Source organism: Ascaphus truei, chromosome 2 (assembly GCF_040206685.1).
Source record: "Ascaphus truei isolate aAscTru1 chromosome 2, aAscTru1.hap1, whole genome shotgun sequence".
NCBI classification, from domain to species: Eukaryota; Metazoa; Chordata; class Amphibia; order Anura; family Ascaphidae; genus Ascaphus; species Ascaphus truei.
The window spans coordinates 35049567-35076639 of NC_134484.1; the positions used below are offsets into that span (position 1 = coordinate 35049567).

The 27073-nt window shown below is 40.5% G+C and overlaps 1 protein-coding gene across 3 annotated transcripts in view; it reads left to right on the forward strand.

Moving 5' to 3' along the window:
- Nucleotides 1–21402, forward strand: part of ASAP1 (ArfGAP with SH3 domain, ankyrin repeat and PH domain 1) — a 365433-nt gene extending 344031 nt beyond the window's left edge. For 2 of the 3 annotated variants that reach the window (XM_075582010.1, XM_075582011.1), the window contains 6 exons: nucleotides 9904–10074; nucleotides 12732–12789; nucleotides 13303–13361; nucleotides 14194–14684; nucleotides 17664–17786; nucleotides 19386–21402. In XM_075582010.1, coding sequence (XP_075438125.1) covers nucleotides 9904–10074; nucleotides 12732–12789; nucleotides 13303–13361; nucleotides 14194–14684; nucleotides 17664–17786; nucleotides 19386–19460 — 977 coding nt within the window. In that variant the 3' untranslated portion in view covers nucleotides 19461–21402. The remainder of the gene's footprint in view (nucleotides 1–9903; nucleotides 10075–12731; nucleotides 12790–13302; nucleotides 13362–14193; nucleotides 14685–17663; nucleotides 17787–19385) is intronic. The other variant, XM_075582015.1, reaches the window with a different exon arrangement.
- The last annotated feature ends 5671 nt before the right edge of the window (nucleotides 21403–27073 follow it).

The window sequence follows — 27073 nt, forward strand, 5'->3', positions numbered from 1 at the left end:
AGGGAGAGGGAGAGAGTGGGGGAGAGTGGGGGAGAGAGGGAGACTGACTGACTGGGTAGCTGACTGACTGGGTAGCTGACTGACTGACTGACTGACTGGGTGGGTGGGTGGGCTGGGTAGGTGACTGACTGGGTGGGTGGGAAGGTGACTGACTGACTGGGTGGGTAGGTGACTGACTGACTGGGTAGGTGACTGACTGACTGGGTAGGTGACTGACTGACGGGGTAGGTGACTGACTGACTGGGTAGGTGACTGACTGACTGACTGGGTAGGTGACTGACTGACTGACTGACTGGGTAGGTGACTGACTGGGTAGGTGACTGACTGACTGACTGACTGACTGGGTAGGTGACTGACTGGGTGGGTGGGTAGGTGACTGACTGGGTGGGTGGGTAGGTGACTGACTGACTGGGTGGGTAGGTGACTGACTGACTGGGTGGGTGGGTAGGTGACTGACTGGGTGGGTGGGAAGGTGACTGACTGGGTGGGTGGGAAGGTGACTGACTGGGTGGGTGGGAAGGTGACTGACTGGGTGGGTGGGAAGGTGACTGACTGGGTGGGTAGGTGACTGACTGGGTAGGTGACTGACTGGGTGGGTAGGTGACTGACTGGGTGGGTAGGTGACTGACTGGGTGGGTAGGTGACTGACTGGGTGGGTAGGTGACTGACTGGGTGGGTAGGTGACTGACTGGCTGACTGACTGACTGGGTAGGTGACTGACTGGGTGGGTGGGTAGGTGACTGACTGGGTGGGTGGGTAGGTGACTGACTGACTGGGTGGGTAGGTGACTGACTGACTGGGTGGGTGGGTAGGTGACTGACTGGGTGGGTGGGAAGGTGACTGACTGGGTGGGTGGGAAGGTGACTGACTGGGTGGGTGGGAAGGTGACTGACTGGGTGGGTAGGTGACTGACTGGGTAGGTGACTGACTGGGTGGGTAGGTGACTGACTGGGTGGGTAGGTGACTGACTGGGTGGGTAGGTGACTGACTGGGTGGGTAGGTGACTGACTGGGTGGGTAGGTGACTGACTGGGTGGGTAGGTGACTGACTGGGTGGGTAGGTGACTAACTGGGTGGGTAGGTGACTGACTGGGTGGGTAGGTGACTGACTGGGTGGGTAGGTGACTGACTGACTGGGTAGCCACACACACACACACGTGCTTTAAATGTTGGTGGGCTGATGACATCGCTCACCCCGTATCTCCGGAGCAGATGATGCCTCTCCTCGGGGTTCCCCTGAGCCGGTGTCAGCTCCGGAGGAACACAGGCACCTCAACCTCCCTCACGGAGCAGTGTCGGCCATCTTGCTCCCGGCTCTTGGTCGCGTTTGTGGAGGGGGACGGGGGAAGCCTCCCACCCCGTGCAACCACTGGAGCGGGCCAAACGGGAGGGGGGCAGCACACGGGAGGAGGCAGCACACGGGAGGGGGCAGCACACGGGAGGGGGCAGCACACGGGAGGGGGCAGCACACGGGAGGGGGCAGCACACGGGAGGAGGCAGCACACGGGAAAGGGCAGCACGCGGGAGGGGGCAGCACACGGGAGGGGAGCTTATGGGAGCGGGCAGCACACGGGAAAGGGCCGCATGGGAGCGGGAACCACAACCACCCCACCCACGTGCACAGCCGCGCAACACAACCCTCCCCCCATCTCCCGCATCCCAGGTGGCGGACACCCCAGGGCAGGGAGGGAAGGAGATCGGGGAAAGGGGGCTAACCCAGCACTGCCTGCCGGCCCTCTTCCCCGCGTTAACCCAATCAGGGCGTGTAGTTATAATGAATTGTCGAACAGTGTGTGTGTGTGTGTGTGTGTGTGTGTGTGTGTGTGTGTGTGTGTGTGTGTGTGTGTGTGTGTGTGTGTGTGTGTGTGTGTGTGTGTGTGTGTGTGTGTGTGTGTGTGTGTGTGTGTGTGTGTAAAGAACAATAAGCGCAATCAAAATTGGATTATCGACACAATATATAACAGAGGAGGTGCAACCAATACTACCATGCCCTATTTCAAAATGCTGCCATTTAGGTTCACGACCCCACCAGAGTCGAAATAGAGAGATTGGCGTAGATGACCTAGGCGCAAAGAAAAACTGGGGAAAGGAATATCAAACAATTGTGTAATTTAGTGTTCAAAAAACTATATATTAAAGAGGCACTTGAGAATTAGCGGATAAATTGACTATACTGATAATTCAGTCTCAGTAGAATGGCTAGAGAACAATATCCCTTCTATTGGTATCTTCTGTTAATTCACCAACAGCAAACAAAAAAATTGAACCGGGCGCTTCTAACTATAAAGTGACTTAATGGTGAAGATAACCAATAAAAGTGTAAACCTATATATGAAAAATGTATATATATATATATATATATATATATATATATATATATATATATATATATATATATATATAAAAGTTAATATATAACCTACACCCAAACGTGATCAATGTGATATAAAATGTGAAATACACCCTTTTAATGGACTGTCCAGGTCCAATAGAGTCTCGCGTTGTCTTCCAGGTAAGGGGAGCGCTGCAGTTCTCAACATGGTATGTGAAAAATAAGAAAAAAATGCAGATAATAGTGCAGATGGTAATAAAATGTCAGATATTCAAAAATGTGTCTGTGTCAAGATCACTCACAAATGTGTTCAGATAAAACAGATGTATCAGAGATCCATCTCTCTCTGATGGGAGCCCTTTATGTAAGCCCTCAGGGGGTGGAAGCCTTATGGATGGCGGTCTTTAGATAGTAAACTTGTATTGTAGTGGAACCGATCAAATTCTTAATAATCCTTCCAAGGTGTGAAATACACATAATGATCCCCCACACCCCAAATACATATGACCCAGCTACCCCACCCCCAAATACACATGACCCCAGCACACACCTCAACTATGCATAACCCCCCCCCATACACCCCAAATACGCATAACACTACACACCCCAAATACACATACCCCCCCCCCCCCCAATACACATAACTCCCTACACCTTACCTGTGGGGAGGACTCCGGTGTCACATGGCAACCACACGGCCCGTGCGGAAGCACGACTAACTTCTGGCGCGCAGGGTCGTGCTGTAAATTAAGGTGCAGCCACCGGGCAGATGTCCTGGCTCTCCCCCCTCCCTGCCTGTACCCCCATTCGCCACAATGCAGTTGCCTATTCACCACATGTGGCTAGTGGCAAACGCATTGGACACCGCTGCTTTAGAGACTATCCCTGGTCACCCAATCTCTGGGGATCTTGTGGTTGCTGAGACAGAACTATTTCTCTCGGGAGGCCGAGGCACCACCGATCTAGGCGACTCCTAGGTTCAGGTACATTGCAAACAAAAATGGGGCCTACTGCTTTAAATGGAAAATATAAAAAAATACTTTACTGAACAGATTCACAGACAAACCTCGTAGTGGCAGTAAGCAAGAATGGTCTAATCTTGAACGGAGACTAAGGAAAATGAGCAGACTTGGTGGATTCACAGGTGTATAAATGGTCAACATCTTCTGCAAATGCTTTTATTTGTTGTTGCTAAAGTTGTTGTTGTTTGAAAGCGTGGTTATGAAGCCAGTCGGGCAGCAAGGTAACCGTCCCTTTCACTTCTTCCCCACTGCACACTTCCGTTTTTAACTGCTCCTTTAATGCAGTCTTGAGACACTACTTTCGTACTACTTTTAGGCCTGCAAATAAAGTACGTAACTATGTTATTTTTCCACTTTTAACTTTGCTTGGATGTGCATTTATTATCCCTTGTCGTTATTGCTTTCAAGCTATCAGATGAAAACGGTATTCAATTGTGAAAATGATATGGCTTTGTCATTTTGAGTGCACTAACTACCATTTTCAGTTGATACACACATTTAACACCATCTTGGAGCTCTAGAGAGTTTTCTCTCTTGAATCCATTTGTTCTTAATGACCGCTTTTGTTCCCTATGTTGTTTTCTCAAAACGTGAGATCGATGTGTAGAGCTGGCAGCAATGAATTCAGGGAAGCACACCAATGCCTAGGGAGAGTGAGGTTACTTTACCTAAATGACCGACTAGCTCTATGACATTGAATTCTCAATCTTCTATACCAGGGATAGCCAACTCCAGTCCTCAAGAGCCACCAACAGGCCAGGGATATCCTAGTTTCAGCACAGGTGGCTCGTTCTAATTGAGCCACCAGTGCTGATGCCGGGATAGCCTTAAAACCTGGCCTGTTGGTGGCCCTTGAGGACTATAGTTGGCCACTCCTATTCTATACATTTCACAGGCAAAAAATACTGCGACAAACGTTAGAGGTTCTTGTCAGGTTGCTTTTATGTTGCCATTTGCATAACTATTAGGGCTATACAAATTGTTCCATTAATTGACTGTCTGCTCAGGGATATGTAGTGATAATTGCACCGGGAATCTGTCAATTTTCATGTTTTCTAGCATCAGTTCTGACTGACCCAATGCTGAAGCGAGGATTGCTGCTTGGATTTCTCGACTCTAACATCAACATATAAAAAGTAGATTGTTCCTCCCCACCCCATCCATGAGGGCTAAAGTCTGTAAATTGCAGGTTACAGTAATGGTTGCGGCGAATGTATGCATTAGGTTGCAGTAAACTTTGTTCTGGCTCTTGATATATGGATAGTCTTACAGTACATATGGATACATGTGTATGACAATAGCGGAGGTCTTTATCATTATGGACATGGGTATTAGTCATTGAACTGCGATAGTGCTGATCCGAGCACTATCGCATGTAAACTCCCACTGCTTGACAAACAATACAAATGCCAATGATTGAATTCCATTAATTCAGTCCATCCTACTGTCTATGTAGGTTTACCTTGCATACAGATTTAGCAAGCATACGGCCAGGTCCCCGCTGGCTACTGCAGCGCCTGCTGTGGCGGATGTTGCAGAGACGAGCCGCCCCACAATGAGACCTGGGCCCGCTGTGAGGGGGGGCCGCCATGCTGCGCCGACAGTTTCTCCTGCTCTCAAGAGAATTGAGATCAGGACTAACGACGGAGCCTGTCACGGGTCCACCCCTCCCCCTCTCCCCCCGTCTTTCCCCCTGCAACTCTCTGCAGACCGGGGAATTCGGCTGCACGCGCCGCCAACCTCGCAGGCGCGCGTGTAGCGGGGCCATAGCCTAAGTGTCTTTGGTGCGGCTGATATGTGCGGTCACGACACCAAAGGATTAATGCAGTGGGGGGTCCCAATCAGTATTATGAACCCCCCTCCTCCATCTTGGCAGACCCTGTACATCTGTATCACTTTGATTGTAAACTCTCTGGGGTACGGGCTCCTTTTCCTAATGTTTACCTTTACGTGTGGCCCCATTATGTGTTATTATTTTGTTGAAGTTATTACTGCTGCGCATGCTATGATTATTACTGCTGCGCATGCTATGATTATTACTGCTGCGCATGCTGGGATTATTACTGCTGCGCATGCTATGATTATTACTGCTGCGCATTCCGGGATTATTACTGCTGCGCATGCTATGATTATTACTGCTGCGCATGCTATGATTATTACTGCTGCGCATGCTATGATTATTACTGCTGCGCATGCCGGGATTATTACTGCTGCACATGCTATGATTATTACTGCTGCACATGCTATGATTATTACTGCTGCGCATGCTATGATTATTACTGCTACGCATGCTGGGATTATTACTGCTGCGCATGCCGGGATTATTACTGCTGCGCATGCTATGATTATTACTGCTGCGCATGCTATGATTATTACTGCTGCGCATGCTATGATTATTACTGCTGCACATGCTATGATTATTACTGCTGCACATGCTATGATTATTACTGCTGCGCATGCTATGATTATTACTGCTGCGCATGCTGGGATTATTACTGCTGCGCATGCTGGGATTATTACTGCTGTGCATGCTATGATTATTACTGCTGCACATGCTATGATTATTACTGCTGCGCATGCTATGATTATTACTGCTGCACATGCTATGATTATTACTGCTGCGCATGCTATGATTATTACTGCTGCGCATGCTATGATTATTACTCCTGTGCATGCTGGGATTATTACTGCTGCGCATGCTATGATTATTACTGCTGCGCATGCTATGATTATTACTGCTGCGCATGCTATGATTATTACTGCTGCGCATGCTATGATTATTACTGCTGCGCATGCTATGATTATTACTGCTGCGCATGCTATGATTATTACTGCTGCGCATGCTGGGATTATTACTGCTGCGCATGCTGGGATTATTACTGCTGCGCATGCTGGGATTATTACTGCTGCGCATGCTATGATTATTACTGCTGCGCATGCTATGATTATTACTGCTGCGCATGCTATGATTATTACTGCTGCGCATGCTGGGATTGTTACTGCTGCGCATGCTATGATTATTACTGCTGCGCATGCTATGATTATTACTCCTGCGCATGCTATGATTATTACTGCTGCGCATGCTGGGATTATTACTGCTGCGCATGCTATGATTATTACTCCTGCGCATGCTATGATTATTACTGCTGCGCATGCTGGGATTGTTACTGCTGCGCATGCTATGATTATTACTGCTGCGCATGCTGGGATTATTACTGCTGCGCATGCTATGATTATTACTGCTGCGCATGCTGGGATTATTACTGCTGCGCATGCTATGATTATTACTGCTGCGCATGCTGGGATTGTTACTGCTGCGCATGCTATGATTATTACTGCTGCGCATGCTATGATTATTACTGCTGCGCATGCTATGATTATTACTGCTGCGCATGCTATGATTATTACTGCTGCGCATGCTATGATTATTACTGCTGCGCATGCTATGATTATTACTGCTGCGCATGCTATGATTATTACTGCTGCGCATGCTGGGATTATTACTGCTGCGCATGCTGGGATTGTTACTGCTGCGCATGGTGGGATTATTACTGCTGCGCATGCTGGGATTATTACTGCTGCGCATGCTATGATTATTACTGCTGCGCATGCTGGGATTATTACTGCTGCGCATGCTGGGATTATTACTGCTGCGCATGGTGGGATTGTTACTGCTGCGCATGCTGGGATTATTACTGCTGCGCATGCCGGGATTATTACTGCTGCGCATGCTATGATTATTACTGCTGCGCATGCTATGATTATTACTGCTGCGCATGCTATGATTATTACTGCTGCGCATGCTATGATTATTACTGCTGCGCATGCTATGATTATTACTGCTGCGCATGCTGGGATTATTACTGCTGAGCATGCTATGATTATTACTGCTGCGCATGCTATGATTATTACTGCTGCGTATTCTGGGATTATTACTGCTGCGCATGGTGGGATTGTTACTGCTGTGCATGGTGGGATTGTTACTGCTGCGCATGGTGGGATTATTACTGCTGCGCATGCCGGGATTATTACTGCTGCGCATGCTATGATTATTACTGCTGCGCATGCTATGATTATTACTGCTGCGCATGCTATGATTATTACTGCTGCGCATGCTATGATTATTACTGCTGCGCATGCTATGATTATTACTGCTGCGCATGCTATGATTATTACTGCTGCGCATGCTGGGATTATTACTGCTGCGCATGCTATGATTATTACTGCTGCGTATTCTGGGATTGTTACTGCTGCGCATGGTGGGATTGTTACTGCTGCGCATGCTATGATTATTACTGCTGCGCATGCTGGGATTATTACTGCTGCGCATGCTATGATTATTACTGCTGCGCATGCCGGGATTATTACTGCTGCACATGCTATGATGATTACTGCTGCGCATGCTGGGATTATTACTGCTGCGCATGCTGGGATTATTACTGCTGCGCATGCTATGATTATTACTGCTGCGCATGGTGGGATTATTACTGCTGCACATGCTATGATTATTACTGCTGCGCATGCTATGATTATTACTGCTGCGCATGCTATTATTACTGCTGCGCATGGTGGGATTATTACTGCTGCGCATGCTATGATTATTACTGCTGCGCATGGTGGGATTATTACTGCTGCGCATGGTGGGATTATTACTGCTGCACATGCTTTGATTATTACTGCTGCGCATGCTATGATTATTACTGCTGCGCATGCTATGATTATTACTGCTGCGTATTCTGGGATTATTACTGCTGCGCATGGTGGGATTGTTACTGCTGTTCATGGTGGGATTATTACTGCTGCGCATGGTGGGATTGTTACTGCTGTGTAGTGTGTGTACCTGAATGATCCTATACAAAATAAAGATGTACATGTAAAGGTGTACAGGCTCCAAAAACATAAATTGTAAACTCGGGGCAGGGACTGTGTCTGTAATAATCCTGTGTGCTGCATACCGCGCACTATACTGTAATTGTGACGCGCTTTGAGTCCTATTGAGAGAAAAGCGCTATATAACATAAAGTTGTTAGTGTTATACTGTACATACAGCACATACTATTGCACAAGTCTATACCTCCAACTATGCTGTGAAGAAATCTTCCCAAGATTTGAAGAGCTCCGCTCCATGCAATTTAATGGGATTACAATGTTCTCAAGCACAGAATAATGAATAGGGGGCCAATATAAAATGGAGAACAGCAACATTGCACTTGTGAGAGACATGCTGCTTTGGTTTGTGTATATTCGTATTATTTCTCATCTGGTAAACATTTATGTATATTTATGTTGATATGTTGGGGTTTTCTTTGCTAGGTACTATGGAACTCCATTTATCATTCACCCTTTGAGTGCCGGAGGAGCCATTGCACCAGAGTGCCACGGCCCCACTGGCAGCAAGCCATCATGTGATTGCTCCTCAGTGATCACATGATCGCAATGACACCACACTGACGCAAATGGAAGAGCATCGCCCTCCTCATCCATTCAGATCGCGTTCACTGCTTCACACGTGATCTCCCCTAGCAAACAAGTAAAAGGGCATGACATGGCTATTTCCAGGGTTCGACAAATTGGGGAAAGACGACACTCGCCTGAAAAAAAAAAAAGAGGCATTCGCCCTCCTCTCCCCCAAAAATTGTCTTATTGTAACCCCCCTCCCTCTCTTACCCCCCTCATTTTACCCGCTATCGAGTCTTACCGGCGGCGGGGTGGTGCATCTCTCTCTCAAACTTCAGTGTCTCCCCCTGCATCTCGTGTGAAAATGGCTGCTGCCACGTTGCCATGACAATGGGACGCTACGTGACGTCATTTTCACACGTGAATCTGACGTTTGAGAGATGCAGGAAAATGCCGGGAGACGCCGCACCCTGCCGCCGGTAACACTCAACAGCGGGCAAAATGCACTCACCCCAGGTGAAGGGCCAAGTGCATTTGTCGAGCCCTGGCTATTACAACATGGGGCCGCTGGTGTGACCACTCAAGACGTAGTTGCCATGGCATAGGGTACCGTAAGTGTTAAGCATATATGTAGCAATGTAATATGTAAATCGTTGTATTAAGAAACAAAAGACTTCATTGCTTCACTGCTTTATTGTTCTAGATTTTAAAACCCGGCATTCTTGAGCTGAACACGATACAGATCAATATTACCTATTCTTAGTTCCTAGATTTTTTTTAAAACAAAGCCTACTAAAATACGGTGGGGTACCACAGTTTCACGTTCTTGAACAAACTGCTAACAGTTGTGGTATTCTCTACAAAGTGTTTGCAGAATAACAACATTACTTACGCCTATAATTCTTCGTTTGTATTGCATTCATAAAACATTTTTAGTGACAGAGCCTTGCGTTTTGGTACAGTTGTTATCACACAACACGTTTGAGAACCGTGAAATGCAAAAACTTTTATTATAAAATGGTAAATGTCAACTTTCAAATTTGCTTTCACTTTGCTGACCTCCAAAAAAAAGAAAGACGAGTTGAAGTTGTACATTCAGGCCTTTTGTGCTGCTCATCCTGCATCAGTAAGATTTTTTTGTGTGCTTTTCTAGCTTCACCAGGCCCTCCTACAACCCTCCCTTTAAGCCCTCAAACCCCTAGTGGCAGCTCCACACTATCCAAGAAGAGACCTCCTCCCCCACCCCCTGGACACAAACGAACCCTCTCCGACCCACCAAGTCCGCTACCTCATGGGCCCCAGAGTAAGGGCTCAGTTGCTTGGGGTGAGTTTTGAAACACAGCGAAACAAACCTTTATGGGATGGATGTACCTTTCTGATCTTCCATCTTTTTCTAACCCCTTTACACTATTCGTATTGTACTTTTTCTCTTTTTTAAGACCATTTCCTATTTCCTATTACCGTTACTTTTATATAAGCATCTCCTCATGCTCACTGCACATCTAGTTTCATCAAAAAGTTTTTTCAACGACTGAAACATGTATCCTATTTCTGGTACCACCATTGATAATATATACATATTCAGTGGCTTGATTGAAAAATACAGTACGTCAGGCCACACGCCTAATGAGACCTTGAAACAAGTCCAAGAATCTGGCTGAAGTGGATTTTATATAATATGGCTGTGGGTTTTTTTCAGTAAAATTGAAAGATTCTACTTTTGGTTTTATTAGTTTTCAAAAGAAACATGGTAGCATATTTGGTATTGGTTTATTTTGCTTCTAATACGAAGTTGTCCAATATGCACAAGCATCATAGATCCCTTCTCCAAAGAGCTTCAAATTCTAATTGTTGGTGTACAAGCCAAATTCACAAAAAAAAAATTTAAGGAGCCGAACCTGCCTGAGATATTTGCGCAACATTTTGCCTAATGAAGTTGTGAATACAGGCATTTTTTTCCTAAGCAGAAATGGCAACAATATGTATTACAATATTCCATTGTATATCAGTTTTTCGAACACCATTGATATATTTTAAGCAGTCTCTGATAATGTGACCCAGTGTTTTTCAGCCAGGGTTCCTAGGACCCCTTGGGTTCTCCAGGCATTCCTAAAGGGTTCCCTGCAATTTTCTGGGCATTTGAAAATTGTATCAAATACAGAAGAATGTACAATGCATCGGATCACAGAGTTGCTATTAGAGAAGGTTGGGGGTTCCTATATGTGACCAATAGCCCACAACACTTCCAACAGTTTGTAGCACTTGCCAATTATCATTTTTCTTGAACAACAAATGTTTTGTCAATCAGCCCCAAGCTTCTACAAAGTAGTATTTTGGGGAAGTGCCTTTAAAATGTTTTTAATGCTTAACATTTATTTTTTGAACAATATTTCCCCCTGGCATACGTATTCCTGAACAATTTCTCGCTCTCGCATATATAAATTGGCAGTAATGTAATATTTATTATAATAAGGTACAGTAGTTCTATTTTCATTCAAGTATCAGTGAAGAAAAAACATTGCACATCATTTCTAATAAAGGTATTTAAAGCAGCAATCCACCGTGCAGTGATGTATTATTTTAACTGGTCTGAACCGAGCTCCAAATAGTTTTGTCAGGGAAGAATACCTACGGTGAGCACGAAATGGCCCCGGGGTCATGGCTCGCTTCCAAGGCCAAGAGAAAGTTGCAATGTTATCTGGAGATAATCTTAAAACTTTCTATTCATGAATCCAACTGGCAGAACCGGCACACACAAACGACAAATATCTTGGGAACAAGAACCACTGAAGTTAGGGGACCACAGATTAGTTTAGAGGGACCCTCTGGTTCATGGAAGTTAGAAAGTCTTTATATGATGGACAGCTATAGATATATTCCTCCGACACGAATGGTTCTTTGTTAGCACTCAATTTACTTTATCTACATTTCTTCTGAATTCGAGCTTCCTTACTTCTCTCTCTCTTCTAGTTCCCTTGATTTCATTTGACTTCATAATTTGCTCCATGTTGTTTTCAGGCTTTAAGAATTTCAGCCCTAACATTGTGTATCCTCAATATATACCAGTGATTATAGTGCAAACAAATTCATTAGTACAGCTGTCTGTACGCTGCCACAATAAATGGGAAGTGCTAATCCTTAATCACATACAATGGGCACAAGTAACTGTCCCATAACTGAATTACTTTGATTATAACGCAGAAGCGTAAAATCAATTGACCTCGTCATTGTTGTAAGACAGTGTGCACAGGTTACACAAAGTATACTTCCTTATGTAATGGCAATGTTTGTCTTACGGGTATAGATTTGCACACGCTTTGTAAAAATCTGTGTCAAAGTAGTAAATAAAGTTTACATCCAGGTATATATTGACTAAATATATGACTATAGTTCTAAATACAACAGACATTTTGATAATTAAGTAATAAGAATAAACAACCTTTTCTAATGACTCAAATCCTTCATAGGTTATAATTTAAATATAGTATTATAGTATACTATATATTATTATTATTATTATTATTATTATTATTATTATTATCAGAGCTTTTAGCTTATGAAACTGGTTTATATTGCTGTTGAATTTGTTTTACCAGGCTAATCAATTAATTTGTTTTGCCTATTCCAATATGTAAAACTATGTATTTTTATACATACACTTTATGAAAGTATATAGAAATGGTAATACATGTTTATTAAAGTAAAGTGAATTATACCATTTTAATTAATTATATGCAAATATAAAGACTCATCAGAGTAGGATATCATCTCCTAAAATATAACAATATTGCATCTTCTTTTTTTTTTTTTTTATTAGGATGAAAATTATGGGGGGGGTGGGTTTTAATGAGAAACCAAAGAGCTAGAATTTACTGCATCACTTCTGTCTGTCACTTGCTTTCTATTTTCCTGTCTGATATTTAGACATTTGACCGGGTTCCTTAAGCGCCATTTCATTTACATGTGCTTTTTTATTATCAGGTAATGATTTTGCGGACAGGACCCTGACAAAGTTTGAGAGATTTTCACAGTCATCAAGGTTAGTTCATGAATTAGAAGTGGTTAAATGCAATGTGTATGTTGGCAGGTTTAATAGAAAAGAAAACTGTGTCTCCCCTAGGAAAGGAACATAAATGCACAGCAGTTTGATTCTGAGTATATATATATATCTATATATATATTACCAGTATTCCACAGCTCTTTCTTGATTGTCCCATAACCCAGGCGTTCTCAACTCCAGTTCTCAAGACCCCCCCAACAGGTCAGGTTTTCAGGATATCCCTGCTTCAGCACAGGTGGCTCAATTGGTGGGTTAGTCAAAGACTGGAGTTGAGCACCACTGCGCTATTGCGTTTTGCTTGAGGCTGATTATGTGAGTCGTACTTACCAGTTTGATGAATGTTACCTCAGGAGTAAGTACTGATATCTCAACAATTTTGTTTCCATATTTTATTTGTTAAATGTATAAGCACTTTTAAGTGATGATTTCAATAGAAGGTAAAACTCGGACGATTAACGAAGGACACTGATTTAGTCTTTGTCAATATTTTAGCACGGGAACCACAAAGTCTACATTAGGCCCCAGAGTTCTGCCAAAACTACCTCAAAAAGGTAAGCCTCTCTGCTATAGAACTTGTATTATGCTTCATGGCATTTCTCTGTTGTATTAAAAATGCCACCAGCATTGCTGATCACACAAAATAACACAATTAGTATTTCTGTTCGACACGGTGGTTACCAGCTCCAGAGAATGCTGCACATTGTTTGACTGCATGTTTTTTTTATTTCCACATATAAAGATATTACACTAAAACATTTTACCATGGGAAACCTGGGTCAGTTTTTTGTTTTTTTTATCTTAACGTATCACTATCAATTAATGTCTTCTGCCACATATTTACAATGCTTTCCTAAAACACAGGAGCAGCAGGAGGGGGGGGGGGGGTTCTGTGGGTATATACAGTAGGTTCACCGTACATTGTAACAAGGAAAGGTAACGTGTATATATTGCATTTGAAGCCATTTCACAACAAAGGCATGATTTAAAGAGGCAATCCAAGCAATATCCTACATGTGTTTTTTTTTTGTTTTTTTTATAAATAAATTAGTTCTGTAGTATTAGATATTTACTACAAGTGCTGCTTGGATGGCCTGCTTAATATGAAAAAGCTAATTTTACATTAATGATCTACAAGAGCTAACGTAATTGACAAGACACTTCATTTTATAAACCTACTTGTGGATTACAAATTAAGTGTCTCGTTTTTTTGGGTTTTTTTTACATATATTTTAATACTTTTAATCACAGCCTTACATTCATTAGCTTTGACTTTGGTATTCATTATTTTGTAAATGATTTTATGTTCTGCATGTCTAAAATATGTGAAAATGTTAACAATCATAAAAATCATGCAATCTTTTTACTGTCTGTATTTCTTAAAAGTGGCACTTAGAAAAATAGACACCACTCATCATCTCTCGATGGACAAATATAACCAGCAACCTCCACAGCCTGCAGATATACTTCAGAAACCACAAGTTGGCGATTTTCCTCCCAAACCACAGCCTTCTGAATTGGTGCAGAAGCCGCAAGTTGGAGATTTACCACCAAAGCCAGGAGAATTGCCTCCAAAACCCCAGTTAGGAGATTTGCCACCTAAACCACATCTTGGAGATTTACCTCCAAAACCACAGCTGAAAGATCTTCCACCTAAGCCCATTCTGGCAGACATGTTGCATAAGGTGTCTGTAGGAGAAACACCACCTAAGCCTCAGCCCCCCGAGGTAAATCAGAATGCTCAGTCTGTGGATGTGTCCCAGAATGCACAGCATACTGACCAAACCACTGTCCAGAAGCAAGTTACAGAAGCTTCCATTGATGGTCCACCACCTCTGCCAGACACTCCTGTGCCACTTCCCAGAAAAATCAATACAGTAAGTGCTGTTTGGTATCAGTGTTAAGCCAAAGCCTCGTCCTGTAACACACAAATAATTTGCCAGTCATCTCTAAAGCATCAAACAAGCATGCGTTGTAGGTCAAAATTATTCATATTTTTTCAGAATTCATATCTCACCTGATGTATTGGAAACATTGATTAGTTATGAAGTATTGTTCTGCATCACAAAAGCACAACCTTAAAACAGTTTATGAAATGATTAATATATTGAAGTATATTGCAATATATTATTAAAGCATAGGACACTGGTCGTGTCTGTACCTTAAAATGTAAATTGTATAACCTTGATTGGGCTTTATGTAAAGTGTGTAATTTGCTTTTGTAAATTAAATTGTTCTAGTGCAGTTTCACACTCCTGGAAATTATTCTAGCGACAAAAGGAGAATCATTTCATACTTCTAAACATATTTAATAATAATGGTTGTAGGCAAACAAGATGTTATCTTGCATCAAACAAGCAATGGATGGAAGGGAAGTAAACATAATTATGCCCCTTTACAAAGCATTAGTAAGACCACACCTTGAATATGGAGTACAATTTTGGGCACCAATCCTAAAAAAAGACATGGAACTAGAGAGAGTGCAGAGAAGAACCACCAAATTAATAAAGGGGATGGACAATCTAACTTATGAGGAGAGACTAGCTAAATTAGATTTATTTACATTAGAAAGAGGCGTCTAAGTGGGGATATGATAACTATATGCAAATATATTCGGGGACAATACATGGAGCTTTCAAAAGAACTATTCATCCCAAGGGCAGTACAAAGGACTCGGGCCATCCCTTAAGGTTGGAGGAAAGGAGATTGCACCAGCAACAAAGGAAAGGGTTCTTTACAGTAAGGGCAGTTAAAATGTGGAATTCATTACCCATGGAGACTGTGATGGTAGATACAATAGATTTGTTCAAAAAAAAGTTTGGCCGTCTTTTTATATAGGAAAGGTATACAGGGATATACCAAATAAGTATACATGGGAAGGATGTTGATCCAGGGATTAATCTGATTGCCAATTCTTGGCGTCGGGAAGGAATTTATTTTTCCCCTTATGAGATATCATTGGATGATGTGACTGGGGTTTTTTGTTTGCCTTCCTCTGGATCAATAAGTATAGATATATGATAAAATATCTGTTGTCTAAATTTAGCATAGGTGGAACTTGATGGACGGAAGTCTTTTTTCAACCTCATCTACTATGTAGCTATGTAACTATGTGACTGATATATTTCTTGCTATATTATTTTGTTAACCAAAGCCCGGCTTACATTTTAATCTTTCTTCCAGTTTAAGTGAGTGTTTATTTTCTTAGTTTATGTTTAGAATATATAAAATATCTAAAAATGTACTTTTGTACAGCTTAGTGTTGTTAGATTCAATAGTTTGGTATCTTTTTTTTTTTTTATCCAATCACTTCTCTTTGTTGAAAGTGCAATACAGAATAGAATGAAGCATCCTGTCAAGCTAATGACGTTTTGAGTTATGGCTCATGTGACATATCTTGTTACTACTAATAGGTCAGTCACCCTGCTTGGGAACAAAAATAATGAATTACTAAATAACACTGTTACATTTGAAGGGGTATTGTAAGTAATATCATGTTTGTCAGGCATCTCCGCCCACACATGGCAAGAATGTATTATTTTCTTCTTTGATGCATCGTGCTGCCCGCTGTAATTTCCTCATATCTATTATTGCAGTAAAAAAAAAAGTGATGGCGGGAAAGCATACATTTATTTTCCGTTGCCTGGTACTTTTCATCCTTGTGAAATAGAAAAAATAACCCGGCGCTTGTGAACTGATTGTGAAAGTGATTTAAATATGGCCGCTTAAAAACCCAATACAGAGAATTTACCTCTAAATTCTGTCATTAACATAGTATAGAAAAAACTTGGGGAGCGCTCAATAGGTGGTGTGCAAAATAGTGAATGAATAAGATACTCTTTAAAGTGCATTCTGTGGAAATTTCTTCTCCTGTAGCTGCAGAAAACTGAAGTTACCTGCAGCTACACGAGAAGAAATGTCCACAGCACATGGTTTAAAAGTCCATTTTATCCATGATTGATGCGCTTTAAAGAGTATCTTATTCATTCCCTATTTTGCACATTGCTTACACACCACCCATTGAGCGCTCCCCAAGTTTTTTTTCTATACTTTTCATCCACAATAGAATTATATTTATATAACAGTAGTTTTTCATGACGTACATTTTTGAAATCCCGGGAAATTGATTACATCATTAAAATGGATTGTAAATGTAAGCAATTAAACCGTTTGACTGAAATCATTTGACTTGTGGGGAGAGGAATTTTTTTATTTTATTTTCATCCAAATTGGTAAATTGGCAACTGCTTGGTTCACTCTGTCAGACATGTCTGTGATCGATCCCGCAGAACACATCTGTGGCTTTTCTTTCTATTAGCCCCGTTGAAGCTATGCCTCCGACTCCTTGAGTCTTGAAGCCTAGCAGCTTAGGTCTACATGTGAGGGAGAAAGGTGAATGGGAATGGAATGTACTGGGGGTTGTAAGGGAGGCGAGAACTTGTTGAAAAGCCTAGTGCTGTCTCTTCCCCAAAAATACTTTGTGGCTGGTTTAACCAATGTGTGCTCTTCTCTGCGGCACACTCATTTTGCCCCATAATGGTCACTGATGCTATATGGTTTTTGCCCCATTTATAAAATGTTGAGGCCTAACAAGACAAGTTAAGTGTGTTCCATACACAATTGACTTGACTGGAATACAAACTAATTTAGCATATTGGATTGGCTGAAATAAATTGCCTTTTTTCAGCACCGTCTCCATTTATTGTCTTAATAAATCCTATTCTAGTGTTAAGTGGAAGTTTTCATGGGGATTGTTTATCCCCCATTCCTGCAATGTATGTGGATGCCATTGGTAGGGCATTTGCCTTATAGTAATCTCGTCTGTTTTATGTTTTTTTTTTTTTCGTTTTTTTTAGGGGAAAGGCAAAATTAAGCGAGTAAAAACAATTTATGATTGCCAAGCTGACAATGATGATGAACTTACATTTGTTGAGGGAGAAGTGATAATTGTAACCGGTGAAGAGGACCAAGAGTGGTGGGTATGTATCATGTAGTCATCAGTGCCGTTTCAACCTGGTAGATCAGGGGTGGCGAACTCCAGTCCTCAAGGTCCACCAACAGATCAGGATATCCCTGCTTCAGCACAGGTGGCTCAGTCATAATGACTGCGTTATCAATAAAGATAATGACCTGGTCTATCCTTGCATAAGTAAACAAGTTGAGAGGGTAGACTTAATCGCCATCTATGTGTCCACCACAAATGCACAAATATTCGTGAGTATTACATTTTAAGGCCCCCACATAATTCATTCTCTCCATTATAATGCTGTTTAGCTTAAACCTGTCCTGCTCAAGTCTCCCAAGAAATTTGACAGCTTTGTTTAACAAGGTAAAGATGTATATATATATATGTATTCATTTACATCAGTAGGTTAGGATATTTTGGGAATACATGTGATGTATGTGATATAATTGACCGCTCTTTTACATGTTATTGTTGAATTGGTATGGGATTGGTCTATTCGCTGCTGCACTAGGATCCCCAACCAGTGCTACACAGTTTTAGAAATGGACCTGTTAACAGCATAGTTGGATTTGCATAAATATACATATTAATTTTGTGGCAGAATAGTGTTGTGAATAGGGTGTGTTTGCTTTGCAGCAGTTTAATCTATGCCTTTGTTTACATTATAAACATGAATCTATATATATATCTGTATATAGTGCTAAATCAGTAATAGTAATCGTATTACAGCAGTAGTACACCTGACATAATAGAAATAAGTGCTTCAGACATAAAAGTAGACATTTAGGAAAATAAGTCACTGGCCTGTTAGAGCTTACAATCAAACTGTCCAAAAACTGTTGTGCTATATGGTCAATGTGTTCATCACTTTAATCAACAAAAGGCTGTAGAGGTGCCTCAGTGATCTGAATATGAACAATATTCCACATTTGTCTTCTTAAATGGCTTTTTATCCTTCATTGATGTCATAAAGCACTGGATATAGTAACTTAACTATGAAGGAGCCTATTTATTGGTTCCTAATTGTTTATTTTAGTTGCTCAGTGTAAGGCTGGGAAAGAACACTGCAGGCTGCTTTCTCAACAACCCCACTGCAATTTCGTAGTATGTGTCAGATTGTGGATTAAAAGTAGAAACCTACACTCCTGAATAAACTTTGTTTTGCTTTTTTTTTTTTTTTTTTTAATTATTGTAGAAAGACTTATATATGGATTTTAACCATAGACCCTTAGATAAGCACAATTTAATGAACCTTTAACTTCTTACAGGACTATAGCCCATTACCCTCTCGAATTATAACTGTTTATAGCCCATTACACTCTCTGCATTCGATCTGTTTGTAGCCCATTACTCTTTTATCTTATTTAGTTAGACCTTAATGTTCCTATATTTGCAAGAAATGCTTTCATTTTTATAAAAAGTCAAGAATATTAAAAAAAAATATTAGAAGGCGTACATATATTTGCACATACCTGTATTACAATTATTGGTGAGATTTAAATTATTATTTTTTTTTTTTTTTTTTAAACAGTACTATTTATTTGCAGCTTGGGGTCCCTGAATTAATGTGTGTTTTTAATCGGTTTCTCTTTTTTTTTATTTTGTTTTGTAGATTGGCCACATTGAAGGACATCCAGAGAAAAAAGGAGTCTTCCCAGTGTCCTTTGTACACATTTTGTCAGAATAGAATATAAAATTGTAGCATTGCATATTCTCTACGCAAGACGGGCTTCTTCCCAAATCTGCTGCGACATTCTTGCATCTCTGTGCTCCAACTTGTATATAAGCTGCTGTCAAAAAGTCTAGTTTCATTTCATACAGTACCTACATAATTATGCAGTGAACTCTATGTGTATTGTAAATGTACTATGTTATTCTGCCTTTGCCAGTATTACAGTAGCAGTGGAAGCCTTGGAAACTGGCATGTCTCTATAAGGCTTGCTGAAGCCATCTACGGATCTAGCACTTACATCTTCATCTTTGCTGTTAAATCAGTTTATATCATGGCAACTTTCCAAATATTGGCTGTCTCATTCAACCGTATATATTAAACGTCCTATCCCTGATTTCATCTCAGCATTCAGTTACAGTACCAAGAATGACACATTATCTGAAGGGTGGGTTTAGCTCCTAGTTGTACCTGTAAACAAGTGTGAACAATTCAGCTAGGTATTTATTAAACAATTAGCAAGTTCAATGTAGTTTTTAACACAGTTTCAAGTTCAAGTATTGATCGTATTTGTGTCCAGTACCTATTTGTTTCGTCTCATGGCAACATTCATACTATTACTTTGCTACAAGTAGTAAAAGAAAATATATTTCTATCTAAAGGCTTCTTTTATTGGAAGTATATACATATATATACATAAATATATATAAAAGACATTTCCGGTTAATTTCATCGGACTTAAACTAATGACTGCTAAACAATATTAGTCTGTTTACATTATGCATGCATTTCTAAATACAATTCCAGCATACTTGAAACCTGCCTTTAAAACAGGAATATAATTGTAGTCATATACTTTGTGTGGGCCAAGGTGTTATGTAACTGAAAGCAATTGGGGAAATATTTTTCCGTTTGAATGGTTATATATGAAATGGACAACAGTATTATTTACCGCTAACTTGGTTCAAAACTAGGTGGCCTTTTCAACCTTGTGGAAATAAATATCTCTAGTACTAAGCCTATGTATAATTTTCTTCGTTAGTGTTATTTTTTGTATAATTAAAACTGTAACATAAATTATTCATAGAATCAAAGTAAAGTTGACTTTTATGTATATTGTCGGGCAAATAGAAGATTAGTGGAACATTAACACAGAGGTATTAACTCCATTTGTGGAGAGGCCTCCATTATCCATTGGTGGAAAGGTTAGGGGTTTAACCCACCTCGGGCTGTTGCAGGCTACTTCAGCCTTGGATGGGTTATAATTTTACTCCGTATAATTGTTACTGGAAATTTGACGTGTGTGATCTGTGGTAGCTTCTTAGTTAGGAAGAAACATAACTGAGAACATTTCGTATTAACTCAGTCCCTTCTCGTGTTGACAGAGTATTATAATCACTGTCATTTATTTGACATTAGGTGTCAAGTGAAACCAAATACAGCATACACATTGGCAACTATATCTGACCTACTTTTTCCATTCCTCTGCACTTCTGAAATTATTTTGGTTTACGGTTTTAATTTGAGAACCGTATGTATTATTTTGTTTTTAAGGCACATACTCTTTTCTGCATGTAAAAACGTATTATTTATAGTTCCTAGTACTTTTTTTTTTTTTTAAACCTAGGACATGGAGCCTTTCAAATGGTTTTCAATGCATTAAAGTGAATACTAATTTGACTATAATTAAAAGGCCAGGCAAACATAACCAGTCTGTTAGACTTTGCATGAAAAAAGTCATATTTATTAGCAAGTATTTCAGCAATATGCAATAACAGTGTCATATCCGATGTACCTAATAGAGAAATGGAAGACTAGGGGACTGTAGGTTTCCCACCTGCAGTGTTGACCTTCTCATCCGGTTCATCAACCTGGTACACTATACTGTTTTTAATGCAAAGTCAAGAGCTGATTTTATTAATCATTCCATATTCTATAATAATAAAATGTTTTAAAGTGACATCAACAAGAGAAACCTGTTTTTTTGTATTGTTTGAGCAGTCCCAATGTAGATTACTAGTGGGGAAAAAAAGCTTAGAAAATCTATTATAAATACTTAAATATTTATAATATCATTAAATAAAACGATTATGGAGTCCATTTTGGTATTTTCCTTTCATTACAGATATTTCTATAATCTGTTTACATGCCAAAAACGTTACATTCGTCTGTTCATATGTACAGTTTGATTCTCCATTCTCATGTTGGATTAGCGTGAATTGTGGCTCATACAAATGTTTGGTATGTAACTTATTTCTGCTTTTTACACTGGAGAAAAACACTGATAGGACACCAAGGCACATATTGAATAAGCATTGCTATGCTATAAGATGGTGAAGAAAGAAAGCAGCGGTAACCACTAAACCAATTAAGTGTTGTGTACAAAATAAATGTATCTAAAATATGTGTAATCTACACATCAACTGGTGAGATAATAATAATATAAGCCCATATAGGGGAATTACTCAAGACCCCTCTGCTCGAGTCCAAGGAGAGAGTTCCACGTCCCTCCAGAAATAAGTTGCAGAAGAAAAGGAAATCTCCAGCGCGTTGACTTGAATAATGGTTCCAAACATATGGAAAAGGAAGAAAACACAGTGGTATAATGTGTGTAATAATGACCCAGTGTCTAATCAACAATATTGTAGAACACTTACGTTATTAAATAGATGGGGTCTCAAATCTATGCATGAGATTATACTTCAAAACACCCAGTTGATAACAGTATCTTGAAAAAGTTGAAGAGAAAACAACATGGCATACATAGTTACACAGTTACATAGTAGATAAGGTTGAAAAAAGACATTCGTCCATCAAGTTCAACCTATGCTAAATTTAGACAACAGATGCTTAATCCTATATCTATACGTATTGATCCAGAGGAAGGCAAACAAAAAACCCCATTAAGGGGAAAAATAAATTCCTTCCTGACTCCAAGAATTGGCAATCAGATTACTCCCTGGATCAACATCCTTCCCATGGTTACTTATTTGGTATATCCCTGTATACCTTTCCTTTCTAAAAAGATGTCCAACCTTTTTTTTTTTTTAACAAATCTATTGTATCTGCCATCACAGTCTCCATGGATAATGAATTCCACATTTTAACTACCCTTACTGTAAAGAGCCCTTTCCTTTGTTGCTGGTGAAATCTCCTTTCCTCCAACCTTAAGGGATGGCCCCGAGTCCTTTGTACTGCCTGTGGGATGAATAGTACATTTGAAAGCTCCTTGTATTGTCCCCGAATATATTTGTATATAGTTATCATATCCCCTCTTAGATGCCTCTTTTCTAATGTAAATAAATCTAATTTAGCTAGCCTCTCCTCATAAGTTAGATTGTCCATCCCCTTTATTAATTTGGTGGCTCTTCTCTGCACTGTCTCTAGTTCCATAATGTCTTTTCTTATGATTGGTGCCCAAAATTGTACTCCATAAACTATAAGCTGGTAATAACACAAGTTGCACTCTCAAATGCTAATTCACACAAGCATTGTGAATAGCTTTCTATCACAGCAAATGTCAGTCCTCCCACGCTTGATCGACGTGTAGTTGACGGGTCCGCGTGGTCTCCTTTATCGCATCTCCTAGCGTGGGGGTAGCCGGAACAGAGTTGTGGAGCAGTGATTATTTCCGTGAACGGATCTGCGCATGCACACCTGCACCCGTGGAAGCCGGCAGCTGATAGGATGATGCAGAGCTGACTGCTGTGACTACAGAGATCTGTAGTGCTCAATCAGACGCGTTTAACACTGAGGAAGGATTGTTTTGCGAAATGTGTCTCAGACAACCGTAGTCGCAGCAGTCAGCTCCGCATCATCCTATCGGCTGCCGGCTTCCACGGCTGTGCAAGCGCAGGTCCGTTCAGGGAAATAATTACTGCTCTACAACTCTATCCCAGCTGTGCATGAACCGGGGGAGCGACAGGGACAGCAGTACCCCCACGGTAGGAGAAGGAAATCCGATAACGGAGACCACGCGGACCCCAACTACACATGTATCAAGCGTGGCAGGACTGAAATTTGCTGTGCTGGAAAGCTATTCACAATGCTAGTGTGAATTAGCGTTTGAGAGTGCAACTTGTGTTTTTACCAGCTTATTGGTTATTAAACTTTATTATGCCATGTTCTTTTCTCTTCTACTTTTTCAAGATACTGTTATCAACTGGGTGTTTAAATAAAATCTCATACATAGATCTGAGACCCCTTCTATTTAGTAACGTAAGTGTTCTACAATATTGTTGATTACACTGGGTCATTATTACCCACATTATACCACTGTGTTTTCTGTCTTTTCCATATGTTTGAAACCATTATCTGTCAATGCGCTGGAGGACATTTCCTTTTCTTTCTATGCTATATGATACCTTCAAGGTGTGGAAGTCACATAACAGCCCATTTACCTGTAAGGTGTCATAGCATTGCACAGCTTAGTAAATAGATACTGTAGTTTTTACACATTGTGGTGGATTGCCATGTTCTGCATTAAATGTATAAATTTTGGACCTGCGAGGAAAGCGGACATTAATATCATTAACCACAAGAGGGAGCTACATTATTAATTGATAGTTTCCCCATGCTCTTATTTGTTTTCTGTATCACACGACATTCTTATCTTTTATTTGTATGGTGCCAACATATTCTGTAGCACAGTACAATGTGAGGGAGTACAATAGCATTTCGTAAGAAAAGTGTACATATGTTACAACAACAATTGTTTAAATAGGTTCTCACATTTGATGGCAAATCGTTCTGAGAATGTCAGGCAGCAATGTGGGTGTGTACATACATTTCCATGTGTCAAATCGCTGCATGAAGAGATAATGTAAGGTTCTGCCTTCAACAAAATGCCAGTATGAATGCAGAGCAGTACATGCAATGGTATTCAAATAACAACTCTTTGTTCCAGTTTGTGCACCATGCTCTCCTGTAAACTAAGAAAATGGGCAGGGCATCACATACTACAAAAATCTGCAACTCCTAACTTCTTAAAGAACATTCAATCACACAAAGTAAATGAAGGCCCCGTTATACTTCTGATGTCTTTCAGCTTCATCAGTCATTAACAGCTTTATGGAGTTCCTTGCTATTCTTTTCTCAAAAGTACTATTACACATGAATGAATTGGGGGGAAAAAGGGGGGGGGGGGAGGGGGGGGGGGGAACAGTGCCTGAACAATGCCTGAACAGTCCAAGCAACAAGGCAGCAGACAAACAGGACCAGTTGTGGACAGGGACATAGTAAAAAAATAAGTCGACAGGTGGCTTTCAAAAATCTTTAGTTGAAAAACAGGCCATGTCATACTTCAATTATAGGTTAGTTCAGGAACTACAACAGGACTGGGATGTTAAGACATTTTTATAGTATGAAAATAGTTCATTAGTGCCAAGTGTGAATAGGTCAAGCGATAGCCATTGATTGAGAACAGAGAAAGCAGTGGATCTTGTCCGCTGCCGATATTGCTCAAGGACTTCAATGACTGTAGATTGGCTGAGCACAGTCCTGCATGGCCTGAGCCGGTGCTTATGATGTTCCTTGGATATCATACCATTTTTGATTGCTGCCACTGGCACAGAGATAGAACTTCTTGGTTTACTAACCTCAGGGGTGCTTCAGAACATTGTAATATCTATCAACTAGCCCTAGAGCAAGGATGTTTGAAACAGTTATCACATGTGCTGGCAGCAGAAAGGAGGGTTAAATTGTTTTTTTTTTTAAGTTTACCTTTTAGCATGTGTATGCACAGTGCACCTCCGTTTTATGCAAACTTGCAGAAGTGGAATGAAGCACATCCAAAACCCAGAAAAATGGGAAGCTGTGCAAATTATTTAGGAGACTGGTTCCTGGCCTGGTTCTCCAGAATTTACATTTTACATATACATTAATGGTTACATTAAATATTGTGACAGACATTGACTAACAGCTCATGGGATTCCACCAACTCTTGCCCTTAGAGGGAGGGAAAAAAGCCAGTATATGGTGTTAATTGAAAACCTGGTCCCTAAATACATTTAAAAAAGAAAAAAAAAGTTGCCAGTTTTGACCCATGCCAATGTTAAGGCATAGTATCGCTACTAAACAGGCATCAGAATTTATTTATTTTTGTTAAAGATCTTAAACCCCGTATCAGGAATAATTAAAGATTTTAATGGCAAGTTGCAATTAATTTTACGTGTGCAATATTACCACCTCTACACAAATATACTCATTTGCAAGCCCTCAAAAAAAAAAAAAATCACATTTAGTGTAAATAACCCAGTGATTCTTTTGTCATGCACAGACTCTACTCGTGTACAATTAGAGCAATGAAAAACAAGAGCAAATAAACCACCATGAAAACCCGTAAAACATTGTCCAAAAACAGGACTGCTGCTCACAATGAACAGGTTCCAAAACCTGTGTCCAAAAGTACAAACAAGGGAGCGTCAAAGCGCTCCAAAATGGTATAAGTGCAAAATGCAACAGGCAATACCATCCTCTGTTCACGTCAAAAAGAAAATCCAGACCTAGAAAAAACGTTAAAAAAAAAAAAATAAAAAAGATGTTACTGTAAAGTGTTCAACATACATGCCAATACAAATGCACTTACAGCATATCCAATGCAAATAAGCTGTTGGTGTTATAAGGGACACTGGCACCCTTCTTGAAAACATTCACTGCTCCTTCAGAGAACAGTTGCCTGGAGGGCTCTTGCACACACTACCGTGTGTGCAGTATTTGATCAACAAGGAATCCCTGCTCTCGAACACGTGACAATGGTACCAGCTACGGCAAGCACAAGAGTCCAAACACCCCTACGTGTTTCACCATCACAGCAGCGGTAAACACTTTTAAAAGTCACAGTTCAAGCTGCAGTTTAAAATTAAAAAAAAAAAATTATATATAATTATTTCTTTTCCAATATGTGCATCAATACAATCTACAAATTGACAAGCGATTAGCTAACTTGCCCATCACTCCGTTACTCCTGTGATCGATCGGCAAAGATTCAGATCATGGGTTCACCGTCAGTGCTGTAGAAGAGTACCAAAGATGCAAAGTTCTGTGGGGAAGATCATGTGACCAGGCAGTCCCTAGATACAATTGGTGCACTGCTAAAGTGGGCAAAAGGTGTGCCAGAGCCTGTCTCAGAAGAGAAAGCGACTTTGTAAATGGCTGCTATACAAACAAAAATGCTCGTTACATTAGAATACATTTAAAAAAAAAAGTATTTTGTCATAGTACAGAACTGATTAAAAACACATCTAGGATATTGCTTGAACTGCAGCTTTAAAGGGTGCAGGTGTCCCTTCTAACACCCAAGGCTTGCTTTGGATATACTGTAAGTGCATTTGTATTAACATATATTCATACATTTACATGGTTTGTCGGTCTTTACATAGGTGGTCTGGATTTTCTTTTAATTAAAAAAAAAAAAAAAAAAAAAAGAGACAGGATTAGTATTGCCCATACACCTTGTGTGTACTTTAACAAGTAGAGCAATGACTGATAGTTTGTAGTGAGCCCCACCACATTTGTTGGTGTACTGTATTTGCGAAAAGCATTTCATTAATTAAAAATAAATAAAATATGAAATGGATATAAATTTGACAACAGGCAATATTCTGCTTGCAATACATTTTTATTTAGCGACT